The sequence below is a fragment of the Ascidiella aspersa genome, chromosome 1, assembly GCF_963924565.1.
Source record: "Ascidiella aspersa chromosome 1, kaAscAspe10.2, whole genome shotgun sequence".
Taxonomy (NCBI): Eukaryota; Metazoa; Chordata; class Ascidiacea; order Phlebobranchia; family Ascidiidae; genus Ascidiella; species Ascidiella aspersa.
The window spans coordinates 1708711-1733108 of NC_139447.1; the positions used below are offsets into that span (position 1 = coordinate 1708711).

Here is a 24398-nt window from a genome sequence, read left to right on the forward strand (position 1 = left end):
CCCTTGTGTGCTTTATGTCTAGCCGCAAAACAAAATCCAAACGAGCTGAGGCGAATCATGGGTGAAAAAAAAACGTCTCCAAAATGCGCCTGAGCGGAAAAAACAACACAAAAGACGTAATAGAAATCACGTGATGGCTCGGAAAATGGCCAGGTAGCGTAGATAAAGGGCCGGCGACGCCTAAGAGTGTCGGGTTCAAGCAACAATAGATGTTGGTCCCCAATCGGACACATCTCACGCTATTGTAAAACTTTGCTTTGTGAATAGGCCAAAGCCCCGCATTTCTTGGTCACTTTGCGCATCAAGACAGGCTTAAGAGAATTGATTAGTAGTTTTGGCATGTCTGCAGCCTAAGTTTGTTTTTTGAGAAGCAAATAAACATTTTGAAAATTTTGCAAAAATTTCAAAGACTGCTATAAAGTGCTGATTCTTGGCTGTTTTTAAGTATCAAAATGTATATTTGGAAATGTGAAATGATGAAAATAAAAACTTTAGAAATATAGTTTTAAAAGACTTAGATTGTTATATGTTGTTTTTGCAGTCGCCCATCTGATTATTCGCCGTTTTTTGAACTATACCAGTATTCGCTTTGAAGTTTAAAGCACGAAGGATTATTGGCAATTAGAGTTCAACGAATTTGGTTTCTTTCTTTGATTTCTTAACGTTTTTCGGCACTGATATTGTTTTAATTATTACCAGCAAAAATGTTCTTTTGAAGAGTAAAAACATGAATAGATGTGTTAAAAAAATCACTGGTCAGCAGCAAATTTTAACCGGGGATATGATATATTTACTACACATGAGGTTTTTGAACTATTCGCGTTTCAATTTTTTCAATGTTTTGCTGTATTATTATTAATATGGGCATATATTGCGCACTGTGACATAATTCAACTTTGACATGATTCACGCATCAATCTATATGGTTTTATTAACATCATTGGAAAAAGTATAGGAAAAATGTTTAATCAACGTTTTTTTTGTAATTAAAGCGTTAATATCCAGATGTAAAATCTGCCATTCCAAGCTGAGTGTATTAATGTTGTTTAAATAAGTAGGCTACTCTGTAGTACTACCGGTACAGCACAAATAAACATATTGAATAAATGTTCCGCAATGCCCGATTTTAATCAGTCTCGTAATATTGTTACTTATGCTTTTCACTAAGTTGGACAATTGTACTTAGGCTGTTAGATTTAGCAAGGAGACCTGCGCCAGTGTTCCCTAATTCAGGGGTGGGAAACGTGCGGCCCTTTTCTATTTTTTTGCGGCCCTTCACCTTTCTGCCTATTTTTCCCTAAATAAGGCTATGAGTGTGCACCATGTTGGAACTTTTGCTCTATCAGTTTCCTGTTTGAAGTGCGATGTAACCCATAGGCTACACCGCTACATTGCACGTTGTAAAATGTAGAATTGCGCGCTTGGCTGGTATTTAGTGACTGTATGCTAACTTTAAAAAAAATGCATTCTTTTCCGGTAGGTGTTAATGATCTACGTAGGTTTACATGTTGATGGGTTATGCATGTCATTCAAAGAGCATTTTCTGCACTCTTACTTAAACATTTTTCCAGAGAACCTTGGTTCATTTTAGTGACCAACAAAAACGACATTTTAAGCTATGAAATCCTGTCACCAAGGATTTTAGAAGGATATTCAAAAATGCCAGTTAGACATTCTATGGTGATGACCTGAGTTATGTGTAAAAAAGTTGTATGTTAGACGATTTTTTGGTCCATTTAAATTTAAAGTAAAATATGGCTCTCATGGTAATACAACCATAGCTGTGGTTTGTTTTCAATGGGTTTTTTTTTTCGGAAAATTTAAATTTGACGACATCTTAAAAATGTGATGTGCTAGAGAAATATCTAAAGGTATATTCGAAATCAGCGTGAAAAATACATATAAGTAAAAAAAGAACTTACATTTTCGTTTAAAAAAAGTGAAATTTTGTTCACCAGTGAAATGCTTTTCACAAGATTTAATTTGTCCTGCAAAGTCTGTCGCTTTTTTTTTTGTTTGTGAACGCCGTAAAAGGCTGCAGTGTAAAATAGTTTTATTAGGTTTGAATTTCTACTTTTATTGCGAAGGGCTTTAATTACTTTAATTTTTTTGAACTTAATCAGTGATGAATTTTCGTAGAAGTTTTAAACACCTTTTCGAATTAATTTGAACATGATGGGCAAACTGCGACTCGTGAGCCACATGCCACTCTTCTGTATGTTTCTTGTGGATCTTCTGGCCTTGCATTATTTACCGTTTTTGTATTAAAATAATTTTGAGGCTCTCTGGTACTTGTATTTTTGCAAATGGCTCTTCCATGGAATACATTTGCCCACCCCTGATCTATGGCTATTTGTGAAGATCATGTCTCCTAGTTTATGTGTTTAAAGTTTGAACTTGTTGGCTCAACATTAAGGATCGGCGCGCAGTTCGCTGTGTTATGTCTAAGTTCCCATAAACAAACTGTATGGCCAACATGAATAGACATGGCTTGATGTTATATGAAAAATATCGTACTGTTTACGTAGGAGCCTTTTTTTAATTGCCCGTGGTAAATTTAGTTGGTTTTGTCGTTTTTAATGCAACACAGTTCTCGTTGTTAACTGCAGAGTAATTTTAAAACAAACAGTTTTTTAACTGTTTAATTTAAATACGGAACAAAAACAGCTTTTTAACTGTATTAGGCGGGATGGGATGTTCCCAACTCTATATATTAATATTGATGCAAAAGTGCGAATTACAATTCACTTATATATCTCCTTTTAAAGCGTATTTGGACAAAAAAACGATGACGAAAACCAAGAAGAAGGTAACATTGTAAAAACTTTTTGAATTAACCGCTGTTCAATCTGCGCCTAGGTTTCCTGCCAAAAGGTCACACAATGTTAGCTACTGACGTTCTTTACCTGTTGTTCCATGGTTGGTCAGCATTTTGTCACGCTAAGGCAAAAATGCTTGACTTGATCTCGATTGGCGCTCAACAGTATTTCAGGCACCCAGACCCCACGATCAAGTGTAGACGTGGTGCTCAACCACGCATGAAACCGCAAAGTCGTTACCACCGCAACCCACACATTAAAATAACTACTGTGTGAAACCTTTCTGAGGCTACAGAGATAAATTGACGCAAAATTTTCTATAGTTTACTCCTATGAGTCATTTGACTTAAGATGTACTGACGATACCCTTTTTATATCTTTTAAGATGTTTTTATAGTGTCTGGCCTGATTTTGCTAGCTGTGCTAAACGACATTTTAAGACATTTGTGGGGCTACAGAGAAAAATTGACGCGGAATATTGTATTATTGGTTCTAATGATTCAAATTTAAGATATACTGACAATGGCTAGCAAAAACTATTTATATATTTTAGGATATTTCAATAGTGTCTGGCCTGAATTGCCAGCTTTGCTAGAGTATTTTGCTGTTGCCCCTAACGTAACATAGTTGGTCTATAAAAGGGCGTATTTTTATGGAATCCAAAACCATTGCAGCAGGTTTCTGCTTGTCGATCACTGTTCCGCTGACGCGTATATTAACAAAAAAACTCAGAGTTTAAAAACTAGAGTAAAACCATAATCGGACATTATTTTTTAATGTGTGATCCTGTGTTTTGCTCGGATTAAACTTTTTTTTTATTGTTATATATTAGATATAAGGACGTAAAGCAAAATAAACACAGGATATAAAGACAAAAGTTGACCAGAAAAAAATTGATCTAATGACACTGCAGCTTTAAAAATGTTTTCAAAATAAACACAGCATTTAAAAATATGCGTAAGCGCGATTTAGCGGTAAAATTTTCTAATAATCGTGTCTAAATGAGAAATTAACAAGGATGGAAATGTATGCATCCGTTCGAATTGTGGGTTTCAGCTCGAGAAATTTATTCAACCACGAAAGTCAAGGAGCCAAATAGCTTTTCGCCTGAACGCCGTTTTAAATGAGAGACGCCGTAAAAATGTTGCGTTGTCCTACCAGACAATTCATTGTACATAATGGGCCCTTTGGTTGACATACAATAGAGTCGGCTTTAAACTCCAATTGTTAAACCGCATAGCTCAACGTCGCCATCTAACGAGTATACATCTGACTAAACATCTACTTGCAACAAAAACGGTATTCACAATGCAAGCTTTAAACTTACGCTTTGCTGAAATGCAAAAAAACGATTTCTTTTAGAAAGCGTCTCTGTCTAAAGACACTTTTTAAGATGCGGGGAAAAATGGTTTTCATCTCGCAAGAGAGTCGGATTAAATTGAAAACGCAATTGTTATACTTTTAGTGAACTTTTGTGTTTGTACTTCACTAATTTCTATCAAGTTGCCCAATAAAGTGTAGGTTTAAACTCTATTTAAAAACGCACAATCGGACTTACAAGGCAAAAATAGTTAAAGCGAAGTAATGCTAAATACCGTAGTATTAAGACCAACGACAGAATAAAGCCAAATACGTGGCACTATCCACAGAATTAGAGCTAAAATCGTCTGAATTAAACCTAACGTATAGAAATAAGTTTCAAATGTTAAGTTGTTTCCAATTCTTGGTCTTGTGGCTTGTTGTGCCTTGTTTGCAGAGAGGGTATTTTGCGCCCGGGGGCAAACTATAAAATTGGGGCAAACTATAAAAAAGGCGTCCCTCCTTCATGTTAAATCACATTTTCTATTACATTAAGATAATATATACCTCACTTATATAAGACGAAAAAAATGTAATAGAATGTTGTATTTAAAGAAAAGGCAGCCTCATTTTGGCGCCCCTGTTCCTGGGCGCCCGGGGACATATGTACCCCACCTCCCCCCCTCCCGATGGAATAAGACCAAATGCCTTCTTCAATGGCATAATCTCGTCTAACTAAGAACGAATGTTGTCAGAATATTCTGAATAAGGCCCAAGCCAGTCAAAATAAGCACCAACATCGTCTTAAAATGATCAAAGTCAGAAGGATAACCCCCTGCTTTGTCGTAATATGACCTAAAGTTTACTGCAACATGACCAAAACTTTCTAGAATAAGACCTTTATGGGCAGAAGTGTGGAAGTGTGGACAGGTTATTTTGCGCCCGGGGACAAATTATAAAATTGGCGCGCCCTCCTCCATGTTTAATCGCATTTTCTTTTACATTAACATAATATCTCTTACTTTAAGCGGAAAAACCATTCAAATTTTAATAGAACATTGCATTAAAAAATAAACAGCTTCCCCCTTCCCCTCACTCGATATATTTTCCTTATTATTTCATTCAAGCTGATCCATGCTTATTGCGTAATGCACCCAAGTACTGTACGTTGTCCGCGTTCAAATTCCGGGCAATACCAAGGCACTAAGCACAAGCGATCCAGTGGTACAAATAACACATAATTCCATCGTAAATGTTTTTAATTTTTTTAGAATACCTCAAATAACCTCTGTGTTTTTGTTTTTCTTTATTTAGTTTTTTCAAAGTTTTTTTCTGGTAAATTTAAAACGAGTTTACCAAACATGGAAAAGCTGGTTTGTTTTCTTCTTTTGGCGGTAGCCGCTACAAACGGTGAGAAATTTAACTTTTTAATATTCTGCATTTTCACACAAGTGTATCTAATATGTGTTTAAAAGTTGAGAAAAGTGACCGAATGGATTTTGCACCATCTTCGCACAGAGAACTTATTAATTTTACAAAATATAACTTCACAAAAGTTTTTTAATTTTTACAAAAGTTCCGCATAGAATCGTATACACTTCAGTTAGATCACTTTAAAAACAAACCGTTTTCATTTCATTTTTGGGTGTTTTGCATTTGCGTGTACAAATACAAAACACCGAAAACAGAAATAGGCGAAAAATTGCCCGCCATAACTTATGGCTTAGATGCGAAAGGGGTAGGTGGTTATTTTATTATATTTTGGTTATTTTAGAATCATTTGCAATTTTACCGCTTCAAAACAAAATTACCATTCACAGAGATAGTGACAAAACTGGCACTGGACGCCTAAAAGCGTTACCTTCAAAAAAACTTTCAAGCATTTTTGTTACCAATCTGGCGACATAGTTAGTGTAACGAACGTCATATAAATGAAGCTTTTAGCAAAGCTTTCCTGTGTTCTACGTTGGGTGAAACTTTATTACATGGCCTTGTCTCTTTATGTATTACCGCGACAATAAATTCAAACATGGCGAGGCATTTGGAAGATGTTCGAAAAAATATATTTGATAAATAGAATTTATGTAGATAATGCGGTCATAATTTAAATTTTGGCCACCTATAACATATATAATCATTATCTTAAAAATTATAAAAAGTACTCTGTTTTTATATTCTTTTCCTCAATACAGAACTCATGCAAAATACAGCCACCGCACAAACCACAAATTCAACTACTCCACACGACAACACAACCCAACCTGGTAAGTCATATTAAAAATCAAAATATGGTTTAAACCAGGGTATTGCAACATCGGTCAGCTGGACGGCTGGTTCATAGAATAATTATTTTTAAATTTCGCGGCCCTATAAAAATTCAAGGGTCGGTTGACCCATGTTTCACAAAAGACATCTTAAAACACGCTATATAATCGAATAATAAACCATAACTAAAGACAATAATGATAACAGATAATGTTTAAAACATAGACTAGTCGCTAAAGCCTAATGTTAAAAAGCTTAAAGACTAATTCTCCTCGCGGACCCTTTGAAAATGCTTTACGGACCCCAGTTGGTCCGCGGACCTCAGTTTGGGAACCGCTGCTATAGAAGTTAGACAGCAATGGAACTGGCAGCTGGTCGTTCCAATGCTTCTACGTGATGGGTTTAAAATGAAAAATATTTTTCTACAATACCATTAATAAAACCTTGTATGGAAACAACTGTGTGAAAGCGGCAATTAATCGATTAGCGCAATATGTAAAACAAATATGTAATCCCGGTGACAAATCGTTCTCGGGTGGCCATCAAGTTGTCCTATGGTATTACAGATTATTCTGCTTTAGATATTGTTGTCTTGTACATATTGGCAAAGAAAAAAAGAAGCTTATAATAGTAAAACAGAAATGGCACTGGCAACTGGTTGTCCCAATGTTTTTAGTAGCTTAGTGTGTGTAAAATAAAACATATTTTTCCACAAAACCAGTAAAACTTTATATGCAAACGGCCGAATGAAACCGACAATCAATCGATTAGCGTCATATTTAAAGCAAATATGTAATCCTGGTGCCAAATCGTTCTCGGGTGGACACCAAGTTGTTGCCTGTTAATCACCATTACATATTATGTTCACCAATAACGTGTCAGTATGCTCATATCTCGCTTTATAACCGATGATTTAAAAATTAGTTGTGGCAATGTCACATGTGACCGAAAGGTAATGTTCCTTATTCTGTATAAATAGGTCGCCGAATTACACATTTAAAATAAAACTTTTTAGGGATACGGCCAGTGTTGTAGTGGCAACAGCATTGCGATTTAGAGAAGGCGATGCCAGCCTGAACAAATACATATTTCCGGCAAAACATCATTCTCTGAATATCCCTAAAATAAGTTAACGAAATGCTTCCCCACGATTAGAGTAACACCTATTAGTCTGTACGGGAGAGGCATTTAATCGGTTGGCGTGTCATATTTATCCCATTTATTTGTGTGACTGTAAAACATCTAAATTTTTGTCTTCGTAAACTAAAATTTTATGTAAGTTTTACATTTTTGCTAAACAGTAATAAGTAGCCGAATTGCAATGTTTTTCAAACATCTTTCTTTCTTGATAGCGTAATATTTAAGCAAATATGCAATTTCGTGCCAAACTGCGTCAAACGTGATAAAAATCCCCAATGAAAATAGCAATTGCTTACTGTTAAACTGCTGCAATAAACGCAATATTTTGCAAACTCTGCCTAAATATTGCGTCGATAAGCACACTGTGAGAAGCCATTAGGCTTTGGCCTCAATAACTATCAAAATATTTTGTTAGAAGGTTTGTTATCCGCGACGATTTTCTGATGTATATTCAAAGTATGTTTAGTGTACGACCCGTGTGGCAGCAGTATTTGTTCGACTTGTGTGATATTTAAGCAAACACGTAAGCCAGGTACCAAATGGCGTACAACTTAAAAAAATCGTGTTTAAAATTGAAAATTACTAAACCGTAAGGTAAACTAAGGTAAAGAATTTCTTACAATTAATAAACGTTATATATACATTTTTTCGCAGCTTCGTCTACGGTGACATGTGAGTTTTCATCTACAAATTTATACTTAAATGTATATTAAATGTTTTATTTAAATATGAAGGTTTATATAAATATGAAGGTTAATTTTTTGTTCCTAAATAATACGTATGCCAAATTGTCAGTACATAGAATAATTTAACTAAATATTAATAATGCAGTTACATAATCTTAGTTAGATGACTACTTATCTTAAAATTTTAATTGATTTTATATCAATATTGAGTATAGCTTATTCCTTTTGTGGCTATTTAAAATTACTCATCTAATGCATTTCTCCAGTTTGCAAAAATTCGACTCAAACAGTAACCATCACTCCCGAAAATGCCGTCACAATTCAATCAAACAACTATCCCTCGAATTACGATCCAGAATTAGATTGTTGGGTTGTGTTTTTGGCACCGACCGGTTACCAGATTCAACTCAACTTTAGCTACTATAATACGGAACACTGTTGCGACTTTCTTAACGTAAGTATTGCTGCTAGTTCTACGCTTATAAAGGACCATCGAAAAGACAGAGCATATCTAATATTTCTAACGAAGTGTTTTTTCTTTAATCATTATATTTTTGTTTTAATAATCTATTGCTCTTTTTTAAAAGATAAATCTGTAGTAATCATATAACCTGCTATATTTTTGCAATTAGATTAATGTAACGCTACAACGTGAGTCAACCACTTAACAAAACTATTTTAAGTTATTAATTCAAAATATGCAACTTCTAAAACGGTACAGTACTACTGAAACAACGTTCCAAGAACTGTTTCATCCTTTAATGTTTCCAATACCTGTAATAATAGATACACGCAATGTTGTTTTGACATAACGTTGTTTTTTAACTTAACATTCTCCAACATTGGTTTACCATAATGTTAAAATAAAGTATAGGCGCAAAATGGTCAATAAAGTCGTTATTAAAACATTTTTATTTTCCAGCTTTACGATAGCAATAGTTCAGCACCAAGTTTTGAAATGCCAATCGGGACGATGAGCGGTGATCTTCGAAATTCTGGAGCCAGCGCTTTTGTAAAGAGGTCTCTTCACAACTATTTAGCGGTTTACTTCACAACCGGAACCAAAACCAGAACTGGATTCACAGGCACAGCATCTGCTGGTAAGAAAGGACATTCTCCAAATGTAACATCTACAAACTTCAGCTGTTTGTGGGCCTTTATAAATAGCGTTACTTATCAGGATTGCTTTCAAATATTCTTTATTTGACTTTGGTTTGTGGTTTAGTATAAACGTTGCCTGTTCTATAGTTTCCTTAACTTGTTTCTGAAAGCAAAACAGATATGGGCCGAAAAATATCATGTCTTAGATGCGAAAGGGGTAGTTGCCAGGGTTTAATTTTTTTTATACGATAGTTTGGTAACGACTATGCAAAATTAATTTTAAAATCATTTTGCAATTAAAATATTTTATTTATTTATTTTTATTTTTGCTGCTTCAAAACAAAAATCCCATTCCCAGAGGCAGTGACGAACTGGCATTTGATTATTTAAAAGGTAATAGTCCTTCTCTTGAAATGGTTTAACGCGTATGGTTTTTGTACTTTTCCTGACTTTTACTCGGTGAATTTTTACAATGCCTTTGATGCGCAGTCAAAGTTAAAACAGACTTTATATCTGTTGTTTCTACCAATATACCATAGTCTTGTGGTGCTGTAGCTTCGTTGCTTCGCGAGCTGAACAAAGCAAACGAACATGGACGAAATCTGTACTGAAGCCTTTCTACCGCTAGATAGGAGTTGATAACTCTAGAGAACTAAATCAATGATGTCACAATATTTTACATGTTATGTTCTTCTTCTGAATGTAGTAATGATGCCAAATACGACGACCCCACCGACCACAAATTCAACTACTCCACACGACAACACAACCCAACCTGGTAAGTCGTACTAAAAATCAAAATTTGGTTTAAACCAGGGTATTGCAACATCGGTCAGCTGGATGACTGGTTCACAGAAATTACGGAACAACATTACTAGATTTGGCCCATATTTCAAGGGACAGTGTGACCTTTGCCAGAATTATTTTGGTTCATTGCGAACCCATAATATGCAACATATAATCGTAAAACACCTATTTTACAGCAAATTCATAAACACAAAAACGCCCCAATAAGTTGATAGCACCGGATGATAAATACAGGGTTCAGTTATTTTTACTTCATATACATAGTAGTCCCAACGACGTCGCCTCGTTTTTATTTTCGGGCAATTTAGTACATAATGAAATGTTTATAAATATAATATATCAGATTCTTTTTGGTTCAACATCCCTATACTGTTTCAGCTGAGTGCGGATTCGATACTACGGCAAGCAGCACACCACAGTCGCTCACCTCTCCCGGTTGGCCACAACCTTACCCCAACAATCGTCCTTGCTATTGGGGACTTACCGCCCCTTGGGGTTTTCAGATAAAGTTTACCATCGCAAAATTGGACACAGAGCCCTGCTGCGACTATTTACTGGTAAGGCTGCTTTCGAACAAGGTTAATTAGCTTTTTTCAGGATGGCAATATTTTACAAGCGTTTTGCTCTATATTTTACAGTTTACTAATTAGTGTATGCTATTGGCCCCATAACAATGTGCCTTGAATTACCAGTTCGCCTGTAGAAAAAATGTGTAAACGTTCTGCGGAACTAAGAAAATAACATATTCCAATTACTAATAGACGAGAATGCAAGGAGTAAATGCATACTTTACTTGAAATTTACAGAACTTTTTTCATAGTTTTTTTCATTGTTATAAATCCTGGAAAAGCTTTTAACGACGAAGTAGTTAAGTTTCAATTAGATCAACAGGCTGCTAGACTCGTTAATTGAACGGTACTTTAGTTTGTCGTGGTGCCATTTTTATGTGGAGGAGTGTCTAATAATGCAAGCTTTGTGAATGAAAATGTGTAAGCGCATAAAACTTGTAAACAACGACACTGCACGATTAAAAAGGGCGCAGTTGCAATCCCCATTGAACGTTAACCCAAAAAATTACTGCGCTGTCGGGATATAGGTTGGACCTATAGTGTTCCGCTGCTTAGTTCTGTGTGTCAAAGACTAGACATAACACAAGGTGGTTTACTTAATTGCTTTCGCTATTGCTCGTGCTTATCCGAATCAATAATACGTGATACATAATCATACTGGGTGTGGTCATGTATAGTCACGTGATACACTGTTAGCATAGAAATCAAGTAATACTGTAAATTGTGTAAACACTTCATTCCTCCTTAAGTTAAACTACATGGCTCATCATTAGCGCTATGAATCCGTTACGCTAAAAACGTATTGCACTTTCCTAACTTTTGCAACCAAGTTGTTAAACTGTTGCCTTTATGGTTTTCCATCAATTCTCATCGCTATGTAAAACAATTTTCTACAGGTTTATGACAGCTCCTTCCTCAGCATTACTAACGAAACCCCTGTTCAACGTGTGAGCGGCAACGTAAGCAACTTCGAGTTTGTTTCGACATCTGGGCATCTTTATTTGTTCTTTTACTCCGATGCTACCATTACCGGAAACGGTTTTACAGGAAATTTCATCGGTAAGATTTTCAAACTGCATTGATTTGCACAACACGATTGTCTTGAAACTGACTTTTCAATAGAAACTTTTTTCTGAAAATATTTTCTTGGGAATCTCTAACTACAAAATAGTTAGTTTTTGTTTGGCTGTTATACTTATATATAACATGCAGCGAAATCGGTAATTAAAACATCGAAGAGACCTTTTGTGGGTACATTATGCACGGATCTGTAATGCAGCTTGACAAAATTAATAAATTGCAAAGCAAAAAATGTCGAGTAAATTGACCGAAACGTCTTAGTCAAGATGATGTCTATGTAATCGACCTTTATGGCTTTGCACTCCGAAAGAGACTTATGTTGCCTAATGTGTTTTTTACAACTGGCAATCATTTTCTTAAAACGCTTTAACGCCTTTAGTTTATCCTTTTGCAAACTTTTACTCTGTAATTTTTTTCCATGCCTTGGGCCGTGCATATACTGTTAATACATACTTGAAATCTGTTGTTTTAAGCAATATGCAAAACTCTTCTATGTGCGTAATACGTCACTTTTAAATAAAAAAATTTGCAATGTTAAACCCAATAAACGCAGTGTTTTTAGGATATATTCTTCTGCAACTTAAGTATGTGGCCCGCGTAATTGTTTTTTTGCTTGCTTGCGGTCCTTGTACAACTTTAGGATGTACAGGCCTTGTGTTAATACGTTTGATAGGAATAACAAGCAAAAAGCTCAATAAACGTCTTCAGCTAAAAAACTAAGCATAAATACGAACTTGTAATAATAAAAATACTTAACAAAATAATATTATTTTCAGCGCTTATTGGAATACAAACCCACTACACTACTACAAAATTGAAAATCGAGTTCTTTTTACGAAATATTGCTAACACTCAATAGGGATACAGAGCTTAAAGCTACCACTCGATGATGCCACATTTATTTTACGATTTTTGTTTGCCAATTAAAGGCCCCTAAAAGAAACTCGAAAACATATTTCCTAACATCCAAAGTAAAGCTTATCCCACTTTAAAAATAATATTTTTGTCCGCTTTATCATTTTGTTTTATTTTTTTGTCCTCTCTAAAAATGAAAAGTAAAAAGTATTACTAGTATTACCAAAACAAAGTATTGATTACGAATCAGCCATTCTCTTATATAAAAATTTAGCTAGCTTGCCAATATCAAAAATTATCACATTACTATGGCCACTAAAACTTATTCGATTGAAAAGACGCTTAATTTTTATTCATTATTCAATATCACAAAGTGCGTTTAAGCTATGTTCGATATGAATGTAAGATCACATTGCGGTATTGTAGTTCACAGTAATTTAGGTGGTATAAACACAAATCAGTTTCTTTAAAACAAGTTAAAATAATGCCGATCTATGGGTGTGAAACTTAACATGCACTAAATGTTCTAGTGATGTTTATTAAAAAGTACTCCGTTTTTTATGTTCTTCTTCTCAATGTAGCAACAAATACGACAACCTCACCACCAACAACTCCTACTACTCCACAAGACAACACAACCCAGCCTGGTAAGTCGAACTAAAAAATCAAAATTTGCTTTAAAGGGTGTTTTAATATTGGGCAGCTGGACGATTTCACTTCCCTTCGAAATACTCTTTGATTCGCAAAACCTCTTTATGTGCCGCCACTTTTTATATCAAACGTTTTGCCAATTTAAACCTAATAAGCGCAGTGTTTTTCAGATTTATTTTTGCAAGACGCCATGTTATAGTGTAAGCGTTTAAATAGGAATGTAAGTTAAAATTGCGGTAATTGAGTTCACAGTAATTTAGGTGGTATAAACACAAATCAGTTTCTTTAAAACAAGTTAAAATAATGCCGATCTATGGGTGTGAAACTTAACATGCAATAAATGTTCTAGTGATGTTTAGTAAAAAGTACTTCGTTCTTTATGTTATTTTTCTCAATGTAGCGACAAATACGACCACCTCACCACCAACAACTCCTACTACTCCACAAGACAACACAACCCAGCCTGGTAAGTCGCATTAAAAAATCATTGTTTTGTTTCGTTCCTTATTTTATTTCATTTGCTAACTTTTACTCGGTAAACTTTTCCGTTCAATCAATCTTAATACAGACTTTACATCTGTTGTTTCGAGCAATATGCAAAACTCTTATATGTGCTTAATTCGTTACTTTTTAAATCGAAAGTTTGACGCCATGATATGACGTAACTTGTGACGTCATCCTTAAAAATGCATTCAACTTCAGTATGCGACCCGCAAAATAGATTGTGCTTGCTGCGGCCCTTGTACAAATTTAGATTGCGCAGGCCTGGTGTTGATATGTTTGGTTGGAACAACATGCCAATCGCCTTTTCTTTGCTTCGCGAGCTTAACAAAGAGAGCGAATATGAACGAACTCCGTATTTTTATTTTTCTAACGCTAGACAGGAGTCGATAGCTACAGAGAACTAAAACAATGACGTCACTATATTAGGTTTTATGTTCCCCAATCAAAAGCCCCTTGGGATGCTACTCGTAAACCTCTTATACGCACCTACATACCAGTATACGCCATGTCTAAAAGTTTTAATATTCCACGATGTCTACTTTTTCTGTAAAGCTGTTTAAAACATACCAAGGCAAACCATAACAAGCCTATTTTTCCCCTTACAGCCCCAATAAACCTCCACTGCGAGCGCTTCTACAATTCTCCTCGCGGTTGTGACCAGAGGAAAGCCTGGATATGCTCAATGATCGACTGGCGCCTCAACGCGGTTCACCCCAACATCATGGCTATTGTGGCCTGGGCTGAAGCGAATGGAGTCGAACACGGACTCGAGCCTCAGCAGTGCTTTGAATACCCGGAGAACTTATGTGTTAACAAGGACGCAATGCATTGCGTAATGGACCCTTCTCCTTGCAAGTACTGCTTCTGCGGGGACATGGAATTCACAAGTGAGCAGTGTTTGTTTTCTTCTTCTATTCTTAGGAAAGTAGGCCTATACGGTTTTGTCTTCTAGATCAGTCCTATTTAACCTTTTTTCGTGTGGTTAACCCTTAAAGGTGTTGTGGTGAACCCATGTACCCTGTTTACTTAAAAGGTAAACTGATGTAAAAGCGATATGAAAAATCATTATGCATATTGATATCATCAGGCCAATTAAACCTAATGGAGCTGCCTAAGTTTTACAGAATGTCGGTGAAAGTTCGACTTGGCTGCAGGTTCTTGCGAGTTCTATTGCATGTCATAAAACAGCATTCAAACAAACTTGAGAAGTCAAATAATAATGGTTCTTTAAAACACCCTTTTATACCTTATCGTACTGGTGAACCCCATGCATATTTGCACACCGGTTAAAGAGCACTGCTCTAGAGCATAATGGTTGGAGGTTGTAGTAAGACGTAGAAAGAATATTAAAGCTCGTACAGAAGAAGGTATAGCATTTTGAACGTTTCGAATGTTAAAAGTTAATAGAGAGATATTTAAATCGTTCAAAATCCTAACTACTTTTATAAGGACTTCGATATTCTCACTAAATTTTATCCTCGTTTCGTGAACTGTCAGAAGTGCACGTTTAAGGGTTTAAATTTCGCTTTTATACATAACTGCAGTGTTGCAATGACTTAAGTCATTGACTTGACTTAAGTGCACTTAAGTCACTGTTTTTAAATGACTTGAATTGACTTAAGTCTTTTGGACAAGTGACTTGACTTGACTTAAGTCTTTTGGACAAGTGACTTGATTTGACTTAAGTCTTTTGGACAAGTGACTTGACTTGGACTTAAGTCTTTTGGACAAGTGACTTGATTTGACTTAAGTCTTTTGGACAAGTGACTTGAATTGACTTAAGTCTTTTGGACAAGTGACTTGAATTGGACTTAAGGCTTTTGGACAAGTGACTTGATTTGACTTAAGTCTTTTGGACAAGTGACTTGAATTGACTTAAGTCTTTTGGACAAGTGACTTGACTTGGACTTAAGTCTTTTGGACAAGTGACTTGATTTGACTTAAGTCTTTTGGACAAGTGACTTGATTTGACTTAAGTCTTTTGGACAAGTGACTTGAATTGACTTAAGTCTTTTGGACAAGTGACTTGATTTGACTTAAGTCTTTTGGACAAGTGACTTGATTTGACTTAAGTCTTTTGGACAAGTGACTTGACTTGGACTTAAGTCTTTTGGACAAGTGACTTGAATTGGACTTAAGTCTTTTGGACAAGTGACTTGATTTGACTCAAGTCTTTTGGACAAATGACTTGACTTGGACTTAAGTCATTTTGTTAAACATCTCGGGATTAAATTAAGTGTTTTTTAACAAAATATTCCCAAGTTTTGCACATTAAACAATGATATTGCTGTATATTGCCTTTGTGTTATTTTTAGTTAAAATGTTGCTCCTTATCGAATGAGTCGATTTTAATGGTTTAACAGTTTACTTTTATGACAATAACATAACTTGAAATTGACTTGCTCTCATAATCACTGGGACTTGACTTTTGCCGTTCTTCGTTTATTATAAAACAACCGTAGAAAGTACAAGGGTTTAAAGTGATTTGATGCGAAAAGCACAATTCAATTGAGAGGGTTCAGAATTTAATACTAATTTAACATAAAAAACATGTGTACTGTTAGATCAGTTTCACAAGCCTACTTTTATTAAGTGGACAAAATCAGTATCAACGTACGCCGCCCACACTTGTGTTTTCTCAAATATGTGCAAGCCTGCCGTCTATACACCTCTGCAGTAAATCAAACATTGCTATGTTTTACTGTGGTTTTGCTGCTTCACCATTAATTGTTTCTTCGTCTGAGCATATACATGGAGAGACTGTTAGGGAGATTTGAAATACCGTTTCGGGCCTTTAAAACCTTAGAAAAACGCACGTTGTATGTGGTGTTCAACAGTGTTGTAAACAGGTCATTTTGAAATAACTAAAATCCCAGTTAAGACGTTTGTAAATTAACTTATTTCCTGTTTTATTTCCCAGACCCGGGCTTCATGATGACCGTCTACAAGAGAGATTTCGATTCCTGGAAACACATTATGTACAGATACAAGATGTTGCTTCAAAACTACAACTCTTGTTCCCCAATGCAGTAAAACTACCATCTGTAAACCTTCTCCAATGTAATATACCGCTTCCAAGATGTTTCCACTAATATAATCCCCTTCTCTTCAAGTATTTTACCGTCCTAATCTGTTCCATTGTAGCCTGTTTACGTAGTATTGTGTATATTTGTTTTGTAACCTGTGTGTAACAATTTTTTTTCAGAAAAGCGATAAAATGTTCTCAAATATGTTCGAAAAACGTTCAAACCGCCGTTGAAAGTTCGCCTTGTTTTGCTAAGTTCCATCTTTCAGAATTAAAACTTTAGACGTAGCTGTTTTCGGCAGCCATGAGGTCTTTGTTAAACAAAAAACCTAACGCTCCAGGAGAGTTTAAAATATAGCGCTTGACATTTATTTCTCCATCTTAACCCATTGCTTTGCCTAACTTGACGTCACTATGCACGTGACTGGACATTTCTAAGATGAAAGAAAAAATTCCATGGAAGTTGACCCACAATAAACCAGACAATCGACAGCCAATCGTTTCTCTTCTCAAGACGCCAGATAGCTCTCCTATCAGCCAAAGGATCGAATACCTTGCAAGAACATCCCCGAAGATGCTCAGCCAACACCCAAGTAAAAGACATATAAGGTGTTTAACGCTATACAGTAACTAAAATGTTTAACCGTTTAAATTTCAAGAAAAATGCTATAACCATGCAACAAATCGTTAAAAGTTTCAGGTGCAGTAACACGCTTGTATAACATTGCGCGCTGTGGGACCAGGATCACATTTCAGCTCTATTAAATAGTTGACTTATATTGTTCGCGAACGGAGTTCGAATCTCGGTCGCACCTTACAAACTTGTCCCTTCACCTTTTCACCCTACCCTTTGTGAACTCACATCTCAAACGGCCCTACAAACATGCTGTTTGCATAATTCTAAAGCTACGTTAGACAGCCTGCTAACTATGAAGATCCTTCGGAAATAAACCATTAGTAAGGAGCATTCGACTACGCATATTTGCTAAACGACACATTTCTACATCTCCTACTTGCCTCTAACGAACCAAAAAACTCTATTATAGCCCATCTAACACACCAGGGTCCGCGACAATGCCTGACAGAGTTAGTGTTTTACAACGCTAATATGGCGTCAGAGAGGCCTAAATTAAATCTTCGCTAAATAACCTTAAAGCAAAATCCTAGTTTATCTTATCGTGCACGAAATTTATCGCCATGTATCCACTTATATCGATGTATCGCATTTTATCAATGTATGTGTGAATTTAATCCGCTTTGAAAAGGGTTCAATCAACCAAAATTATACATGATTTAGAAAACAGGCAGCCTTTAGCTGTCCATTTGAGTTTCTGATCATAGAATCCACAGCCGACAATTTATTGCTTTCTGTATTGCATTTTTAAATCGCTTGTACATATATATCGTAGAGAGAAATATTTTTACAATTTCGCCCCTAAAAAAATTATAAAAACACCCATAAAACGTTGCCCTGTTGAGTTGTAAATACATTGTTTTCTTAACACGCCATATATGCATTTCGCTCGTCGCTTTTTGCACTCAATTTCTCTTTCTGTCCCACATTTTTTTAGCGCACCGACGCCAGGACTTAATATCGATCTTTAAGATCTGTTTTTCTTTAATAACCGACCTCTTACGTGTCTGACTTGTTTATTGGTGAGGCTGTATAGTTTAGCCTTTATCAAGCATTAATTACTCTGTGGTGCTTAATTTGACGTCACTTGGTGTTCACTGAGGTGTGACCAAGAGCCGAACAAAGCATAATTGGCGTTTTGCGATTAATTCTACTTGATACGTTTCATAGAGGCTTAAAACACCGTGGTACTTAATTTTGTACTTTTGAGATTTGTGAATATACTCAACGAGCAATATCAACTGCGTGAAGTGATTCTGTCGAGAGTTCAACAAGTTAAGGACAGGCATTTCAGCAGCCTGCTGCTTAACGGAGTCAGGTGTAATAAGGAACGAGTTAGAGAATCAGGCAGCCCTCGGTGTTTGTGACCGGCCTTGTTGTCAAATATGCAACTTCTATTTTAATCGGGCGTCGCGCAAAAAATGCGTTTATTTATTTTAATTGACAAAACATCAATTAAAAGGATGCGTGACGCAACGGACACATATAGAGATTCGAATGTTGCTAGAAATAAAATAGTTCGACTAGAAGGCCCACAGTTTGCCCATCACTGATCTAAAGAATGGCCCACAAGTTGACAACACATCCTGGTCAATTGACTACAACGAATAACTGCTATCACTACCTGCGATGACATTTTGACTATTTCTTCGGATACCGATGATTAGCATACCAAATGACGTCATCACAGTGCTTAAACAAGCAAAATAGACAGAATCGAAGCGTCCAAGATTTGTTGTTTTCAGGTTATTAGTTCAAACTTCGCTTTAAGCTTAGTTACATCCAGTTGAAAAGCAACACTTTATGATAAACTTACAATTCAAGGTGGAAATGCCATGTTGGATTGCAAATTGAAAAGCCTAAATTTATAATCAATTTAGTATCGAATCGGCACCGATAAAGCCCTAGTATCGGACAAGTATCGGCATTTGAGTATCGGTTCCTGCCGATATTGTCGGACATCCCTAGTCATCAGCTGTACAAGAACCTAGAAACGTTATTAAGTTTTAATGTTTTAATATAAAAGCTATATTTCTAATGCTTTTATTTTCGTCATTTCACGTTTCCAAATATACATTTTGATACTTGAAAACAGCCAAGAATCAGCACTATATGGCAGTCTTTGAAATTTTTGCAAAATTTCTAAAATGTTTATTTGCTTCTCCAAAAACAAACGTACAGACATGCCAAAACTGCTAATCAGGTCTCTTAAACCTGTCCTGGTGCGCAAAGTGAACAAGAAATGCGAGGCAAAGTTCCACAATAGAGTGAGATGTGTCAGAATGGATACGTACAACATCTCTTTTTGCTTGAACCCGACATTCTTCGGCGTCGCCGGCCTTTATCTACGCTACCGGGCGATTTTTTTCCGAGCCACAAGATGTCTATTGCGTCTTTTTTTGTTGGTTTTTCCACTTAGGCGCATTTTGGAGACTTTTTTTTCACCCACGATTCGCCTCAGCTCGTTTGGATTTTTTGTTTTGAGATGAGACAAAAAGCACACATAGGGGAAGGTCGCTGGATTTTCTTTCCTCGGCTCGTTTATAACAGAACAAGCACAGAGCACGCGAAGGTTCGTTTTGTTAGGAGCGACCGAATGCTTTGTTTGGCACCCTGTTGCCGCGCTACAGTAAAACCGTTTCAGTCCGCATAAACACGACTTTAAAAACTTTAACGATAAAGTTCTAAAAGTTTAAACACCTTTTGGGAAACTCTTTACATATTTTGACTTTCTATAACCGTTTTTTTAGTATAACCGTTTACCTAACCTTTAAAGCGCAGTGCTTCTCAGCCTTTTTTGGCTTGCGCCGCCCTACAGAAATTATATATGGTTCGCGGCATCCTTGCTCGTATTTTTACTGATTGGTTAACTATAAAGTTACGATAATCAAGATTAAAACAGCGCATTACCTGCGCTACACAGATTAAAGGACCTTTTTTAATAATTGGCACCTTTATTGTACACACAAAATTGTGCCAAGAAACTTACCAATAGAGCAAAAATTAAAATCCTGAAGAATTTAAAATATCTCTCTGTTCATCTTTGAGCGCTAAAAATGGCACCCCTAGAGTGCCGCGGAGCCCCGGTTGAGAACCACTGCTTTAGAGAAACAACTTTTTTATTAATTTATATTTATTGATTTGCACAGCCGCAAAACTTGCAACAGGCCGACATCTATATCTAAACAAGAAGTACCGAGTTACATCGCTGGAGAGCAATTACATTTTAATGTTTTTTTTTCATGCTTGCTTCTTTACATGCCGCACATCTGGTTGCCGCTGGTCATGCGAGTGTACAGCTTCATGATTCCGTGCCACATTTTGTAATCGCAGCATAATGGCGGGAGGTTGTAGTAAGACGTAAAATGAATATCAAAGCCTATACAGAATACCTATAGGTAGCAATTTGAACGTTTCGAATAAAACCTAAGATAATCGCTGGAAGTTGTAGTAAAACGTTTTATTGATTATTATATAAGTTGGTTCTCGCTCAAATATTAACCCAAGCATCCGTTCTGGTGCGTTTAGAACGAAAGTTACCTTAACAAACCCTTAACAAAGAGTATTTGACTATTTATTTATGTTTAACAGAAACTCGGGTTTTCCCGTCCACAGAAAACTCGTAGCTCTACTGCTGTTTGGATTGGCGAGTGTTTTTCTTCTTAGGTTTGACCTTTAACACTTGATATTGTTTATATGTGACGTCACGTTAGCTGTGATGACGTAATGTTTGTCAAAACGAGCTCACAATTCGAGATGGTAGGCGAAATTCGCAGCGCAAGTCTTCATCTTACCTGTGGAGGCCTATTCCTGGTCGGTGGAGTAACACATTGCCATTCGCGAAACTATTAGGTAGATTTTTTTAAATGACCTTAATATGATAATTTATAAAATATCTGGCTAGAAATACGACCAGGATTTAGACATATTATACTTGTGTTAAAAATTCTGCTTAAATGGCCGAAGCAGTTTAGTATTTAGCAGGAATAAGCCACCTTTGACCCACAGAGCTTAAATATGTGGCGCAAATTAATCGAGCAGTACATTTGCAAAGCTTTCTGTAAATCTACCAAGAATAAACCAATATCTGTGTTTGATATGTTGTCGCTTACTTAAAATTAGGCTACACCCCCCGGACTGTGAAATTTGTATATATTCGTAGAGCCCTGGTAATGAGTATAAAATATGCACAAGTTTCATTAAAACATGACATTCTACAATGTTGTAGTATAGGTATAGTTTTAGGCTGGGAAGTCGGTTAAAAATAATACGATCACTACTACCGAGTTCCCCAGTCCGACTCTGGCCAAATGTGATTTTTTCGAGTCCCGAATGCGGCTCAGACTCTGCAGCCCGTATTTGACCAATGTGCGAAACCCAAATAACACCCGATCCGTCAAGAATCAGTGCATTTCTAAGCAAAACGGTCTATGACAATCAGCGCATCCTAAGGCAGAAAAGTCTGACTTTTAGACCTTGATGTCTTGGAGAATCCACTGATTGTGAGCCCTATGCATATTTGATTAGTGAGCGGTGAACGAACAACGGCTGTCGCTACAGCGAGAACAATGTAAATAAATTTTAGCAGAAAACATCGCCGTAGCGAAAACGATGTTAAAACATTATGGGGGATAATATTGTTAGGTTTAGGCGCTGATTAATGTTTTAAGGTCGTTTGCAGTCGCGAGTTTAGGACAAATAAGACTAACCTTATTCTAGAATAAACACTTCTTAACTTCTTTCTTAAATAAACAGCTGTGGAGCTATTTGGAAAAGCAGACAACATTTTAAGTGGTGTTTTGATTTTGTTGGCAGCAGACAACATTTTTTTGTAGAGATTTTGGGAAATGTCCAACATGGATACAAACTCCATGTTTTTGCAAAATTTTAAAATAAAACATTTTAGGTTAGTATATGGGTTGATCGAGCATGCATGTCTGTAATCATATTTTGTTTAGACTTCAAGTTCAGAATCCTTTCACAATTCATTGTGTTTTTCCGAAATTTATGTGTGCAATTTAGGTAAGCACATAAATTTAAAACTTGGTTTAATGGACTGGCCACAGTCTCACAGACCCTGATTACATTCTTGTGCCTTAACGCCAGAGATCTTTGGCGTGGAATGCTGACCCAAAACCACGCCAGTGACATCATTTGGCATGAAATATCGGCTGCCTAGTAAATTTACCAAAAAATATAGTCGTTTTTGGTGTATATCATCCTATTTTGGCGTAGGATGTCACCCGAAAAAAATTTAGGCGAAATCTTTGGCAGCCATAAGTTACGGAATGCAGTCAGTTCACAGATCAGTATGGAAAGTATGGCAGATCTCACAGGTGCACCACTGTGAAAATCTGGTAGGCTGGGTGCACGTGCAACAAAGGTAAAAAAGTGCACCTCAGTTGAAAAAAAATGTGCACTTGCCATACTTTCTACAATGGGCCATAGAAAGCAGACTGGAGAGTCCCGATGCTTGAACAAACGTTTGGTCCTGGGTTAAATCAGCTTATCAAGTAAGGTCATTGCAAAGGGCTATTTGCCTGGACTGCTTAAGTCATACATCCATTAGTCTATATAATAAAAATTCTACCAGGCATTATGCTAACCAAAAACAGCTCCTCTGTTAATTATTATTGTTAACCAACGTTTCAGCAACCTATGCAAGTCGCTGTCTTCTGGGTGAATGACATGGAACACCTCGCTGTGCTTTTAGCGTCATTCACATTGAAGAAGGCGATTTGAGCGCGGTTCAGGCCCGCGTGCCAAATGTGGCCCTGAGGGTGCCTGTTAAACTATATTTTTTTGCCATCTTTATTACGTCAAAATGTAAAAAACTCAAAAATGTTCGCGCTTTGCGAGTATACTCTTCGTTTTATAGTATGTGTAACAATACATTATGGTTTGGCAGTGTTTTCAGCATCAAGGCGAAGTGTAACGTTTTACTTTTTCTTGGTGTCCACAGCCTAACGCTGTGTGAACTTAAGACTCCCTATAAAATGCAATTTTTACCAAAATATATCTAGTTAATGTAATTTTCTATTTAACATTGTAATATAGCTGTTGTATTGGGAGTAACATTCATCCAAATTTTAAACCAAGATTAATAAAATGTAGGCCTATACATTTTGGCGTTTCTTACAAACCTTAGGTAAGCGTTTCCCCAACTGAAACCAAATAGATGCAATTTGTTTTTACGTTTCACGCGTAAACTTGGTCTAGTTGCATAATTGTTTGGGGGCTGTTGTTGCGTATTATTCAACACGTTTCTTAAATTTGTTAAACTATACTTATACGACGTTACTTTATACTTGTGACGTCAAGTGTAAGAACTTTTATCAGTTTTACTTAAATTATTTAAGAAGGCGACAAAATGTCACACGAAGCGCAAAAAATTGCGAATATTATTGTTTGCAAACTTCAAATTAGATTTAGGGTTGGAGTTTTTGTCTGTAAAGATACCAAAAATCACTTAAGAGCATACGAGAAAGACGTGATATGTTGATATTAAATAACCATTATTTATGTGACTTGAAATTAAATGCAATGGTTTTAATGTTTCCATTGAATCATTTAGAACAGCAATAGCTCTGATCATCCTTTGCTTTAAAACGTTTCCTAAAAACAGTCAGTGAAACAGTTGCAGCACTATCACAGTCATTTGCTAATAAAAGGCTCTACCTATTTTCTGTTTTCTTCTCTGAGTATGATGTAGCAAGAAGTCTGTTAAAAAATCTGTCCTATGCTCTGGTTTCGTTTTTTTTTGTGATCTTATTGCAGTTGCGCAAATAAGACCACAGACGTTCAACTGTCTCCCCTTCGGTGAGTCCAAAACCAACCTTTCGACGAGGGCTGAATTTCATCTTGAAAAAAAATTAAAGTTTTATTATATGTAGAGATGGTCAAGCGATTTTTTCTAACCTGACAACAAAGTTATGGCCATAGTCATGGAAAACAGGAACAGCA

The 24398-nt window shown here is 36.2% G+C and overlaps 1 protein-coding gene across 1 annotated transcript; it reads left to right on the top strand.

Moving 5' to 3' along the window:
• Positions 1-8182: 8182 nt before the first annotated feature.
• LOC146166481 (uncharacterized) lies at positions 8183-16809 on the top strand. Its single transcript, XM_083385823.1, has 9 exons — positions 8183-8195; positions 8476-8663; positions 9132-9309; positions 10017-10088; positions 10496-10674; positions 11583-11745; positions 13673-13738; positions 14382-14663; positions 16697-16809. The coding sequence occupies exons 3-9, from the start codon at positions 9168-9170 to the stop codon at positions 16807-16809; spliced, it is 1017 nt and encodes a 338-aa protein (XP_083241949.1). The 5' UTR covers positions 8183-8195; positions 8476-8663; positions 9132-9167.
• Positions 16810-24398: the final 7589 nt, after the last annotated feature.

What these genes read in the sequence shown, in the direction of transcription:
- LOC146166481 (XM_083385823.1), top strand. Translation starts at nt 9,168, where the DNA reads ATGCCAATCGGGACGATGAGCGGTGATCTTCGAAATTCTGGAGCCAGC. An exon ending in TTTTACAGGAAATTTCATCG is followed by an intron (nt 11,746 to 13,672) that starts GTAAGATTTTCA and finishes TTCTCAATGTAG; the next exon opens with CGACAAATACGACCACCTCA. An exon ending in CGGGGACATGGAATTCACAA is followed by an intron (nt 14,664 to 16,696) that starts GTGAGCAGTGTT and finishes TTTATTTCCCAG; the next exon opens with ACCCGGGCTTCATGATGACC.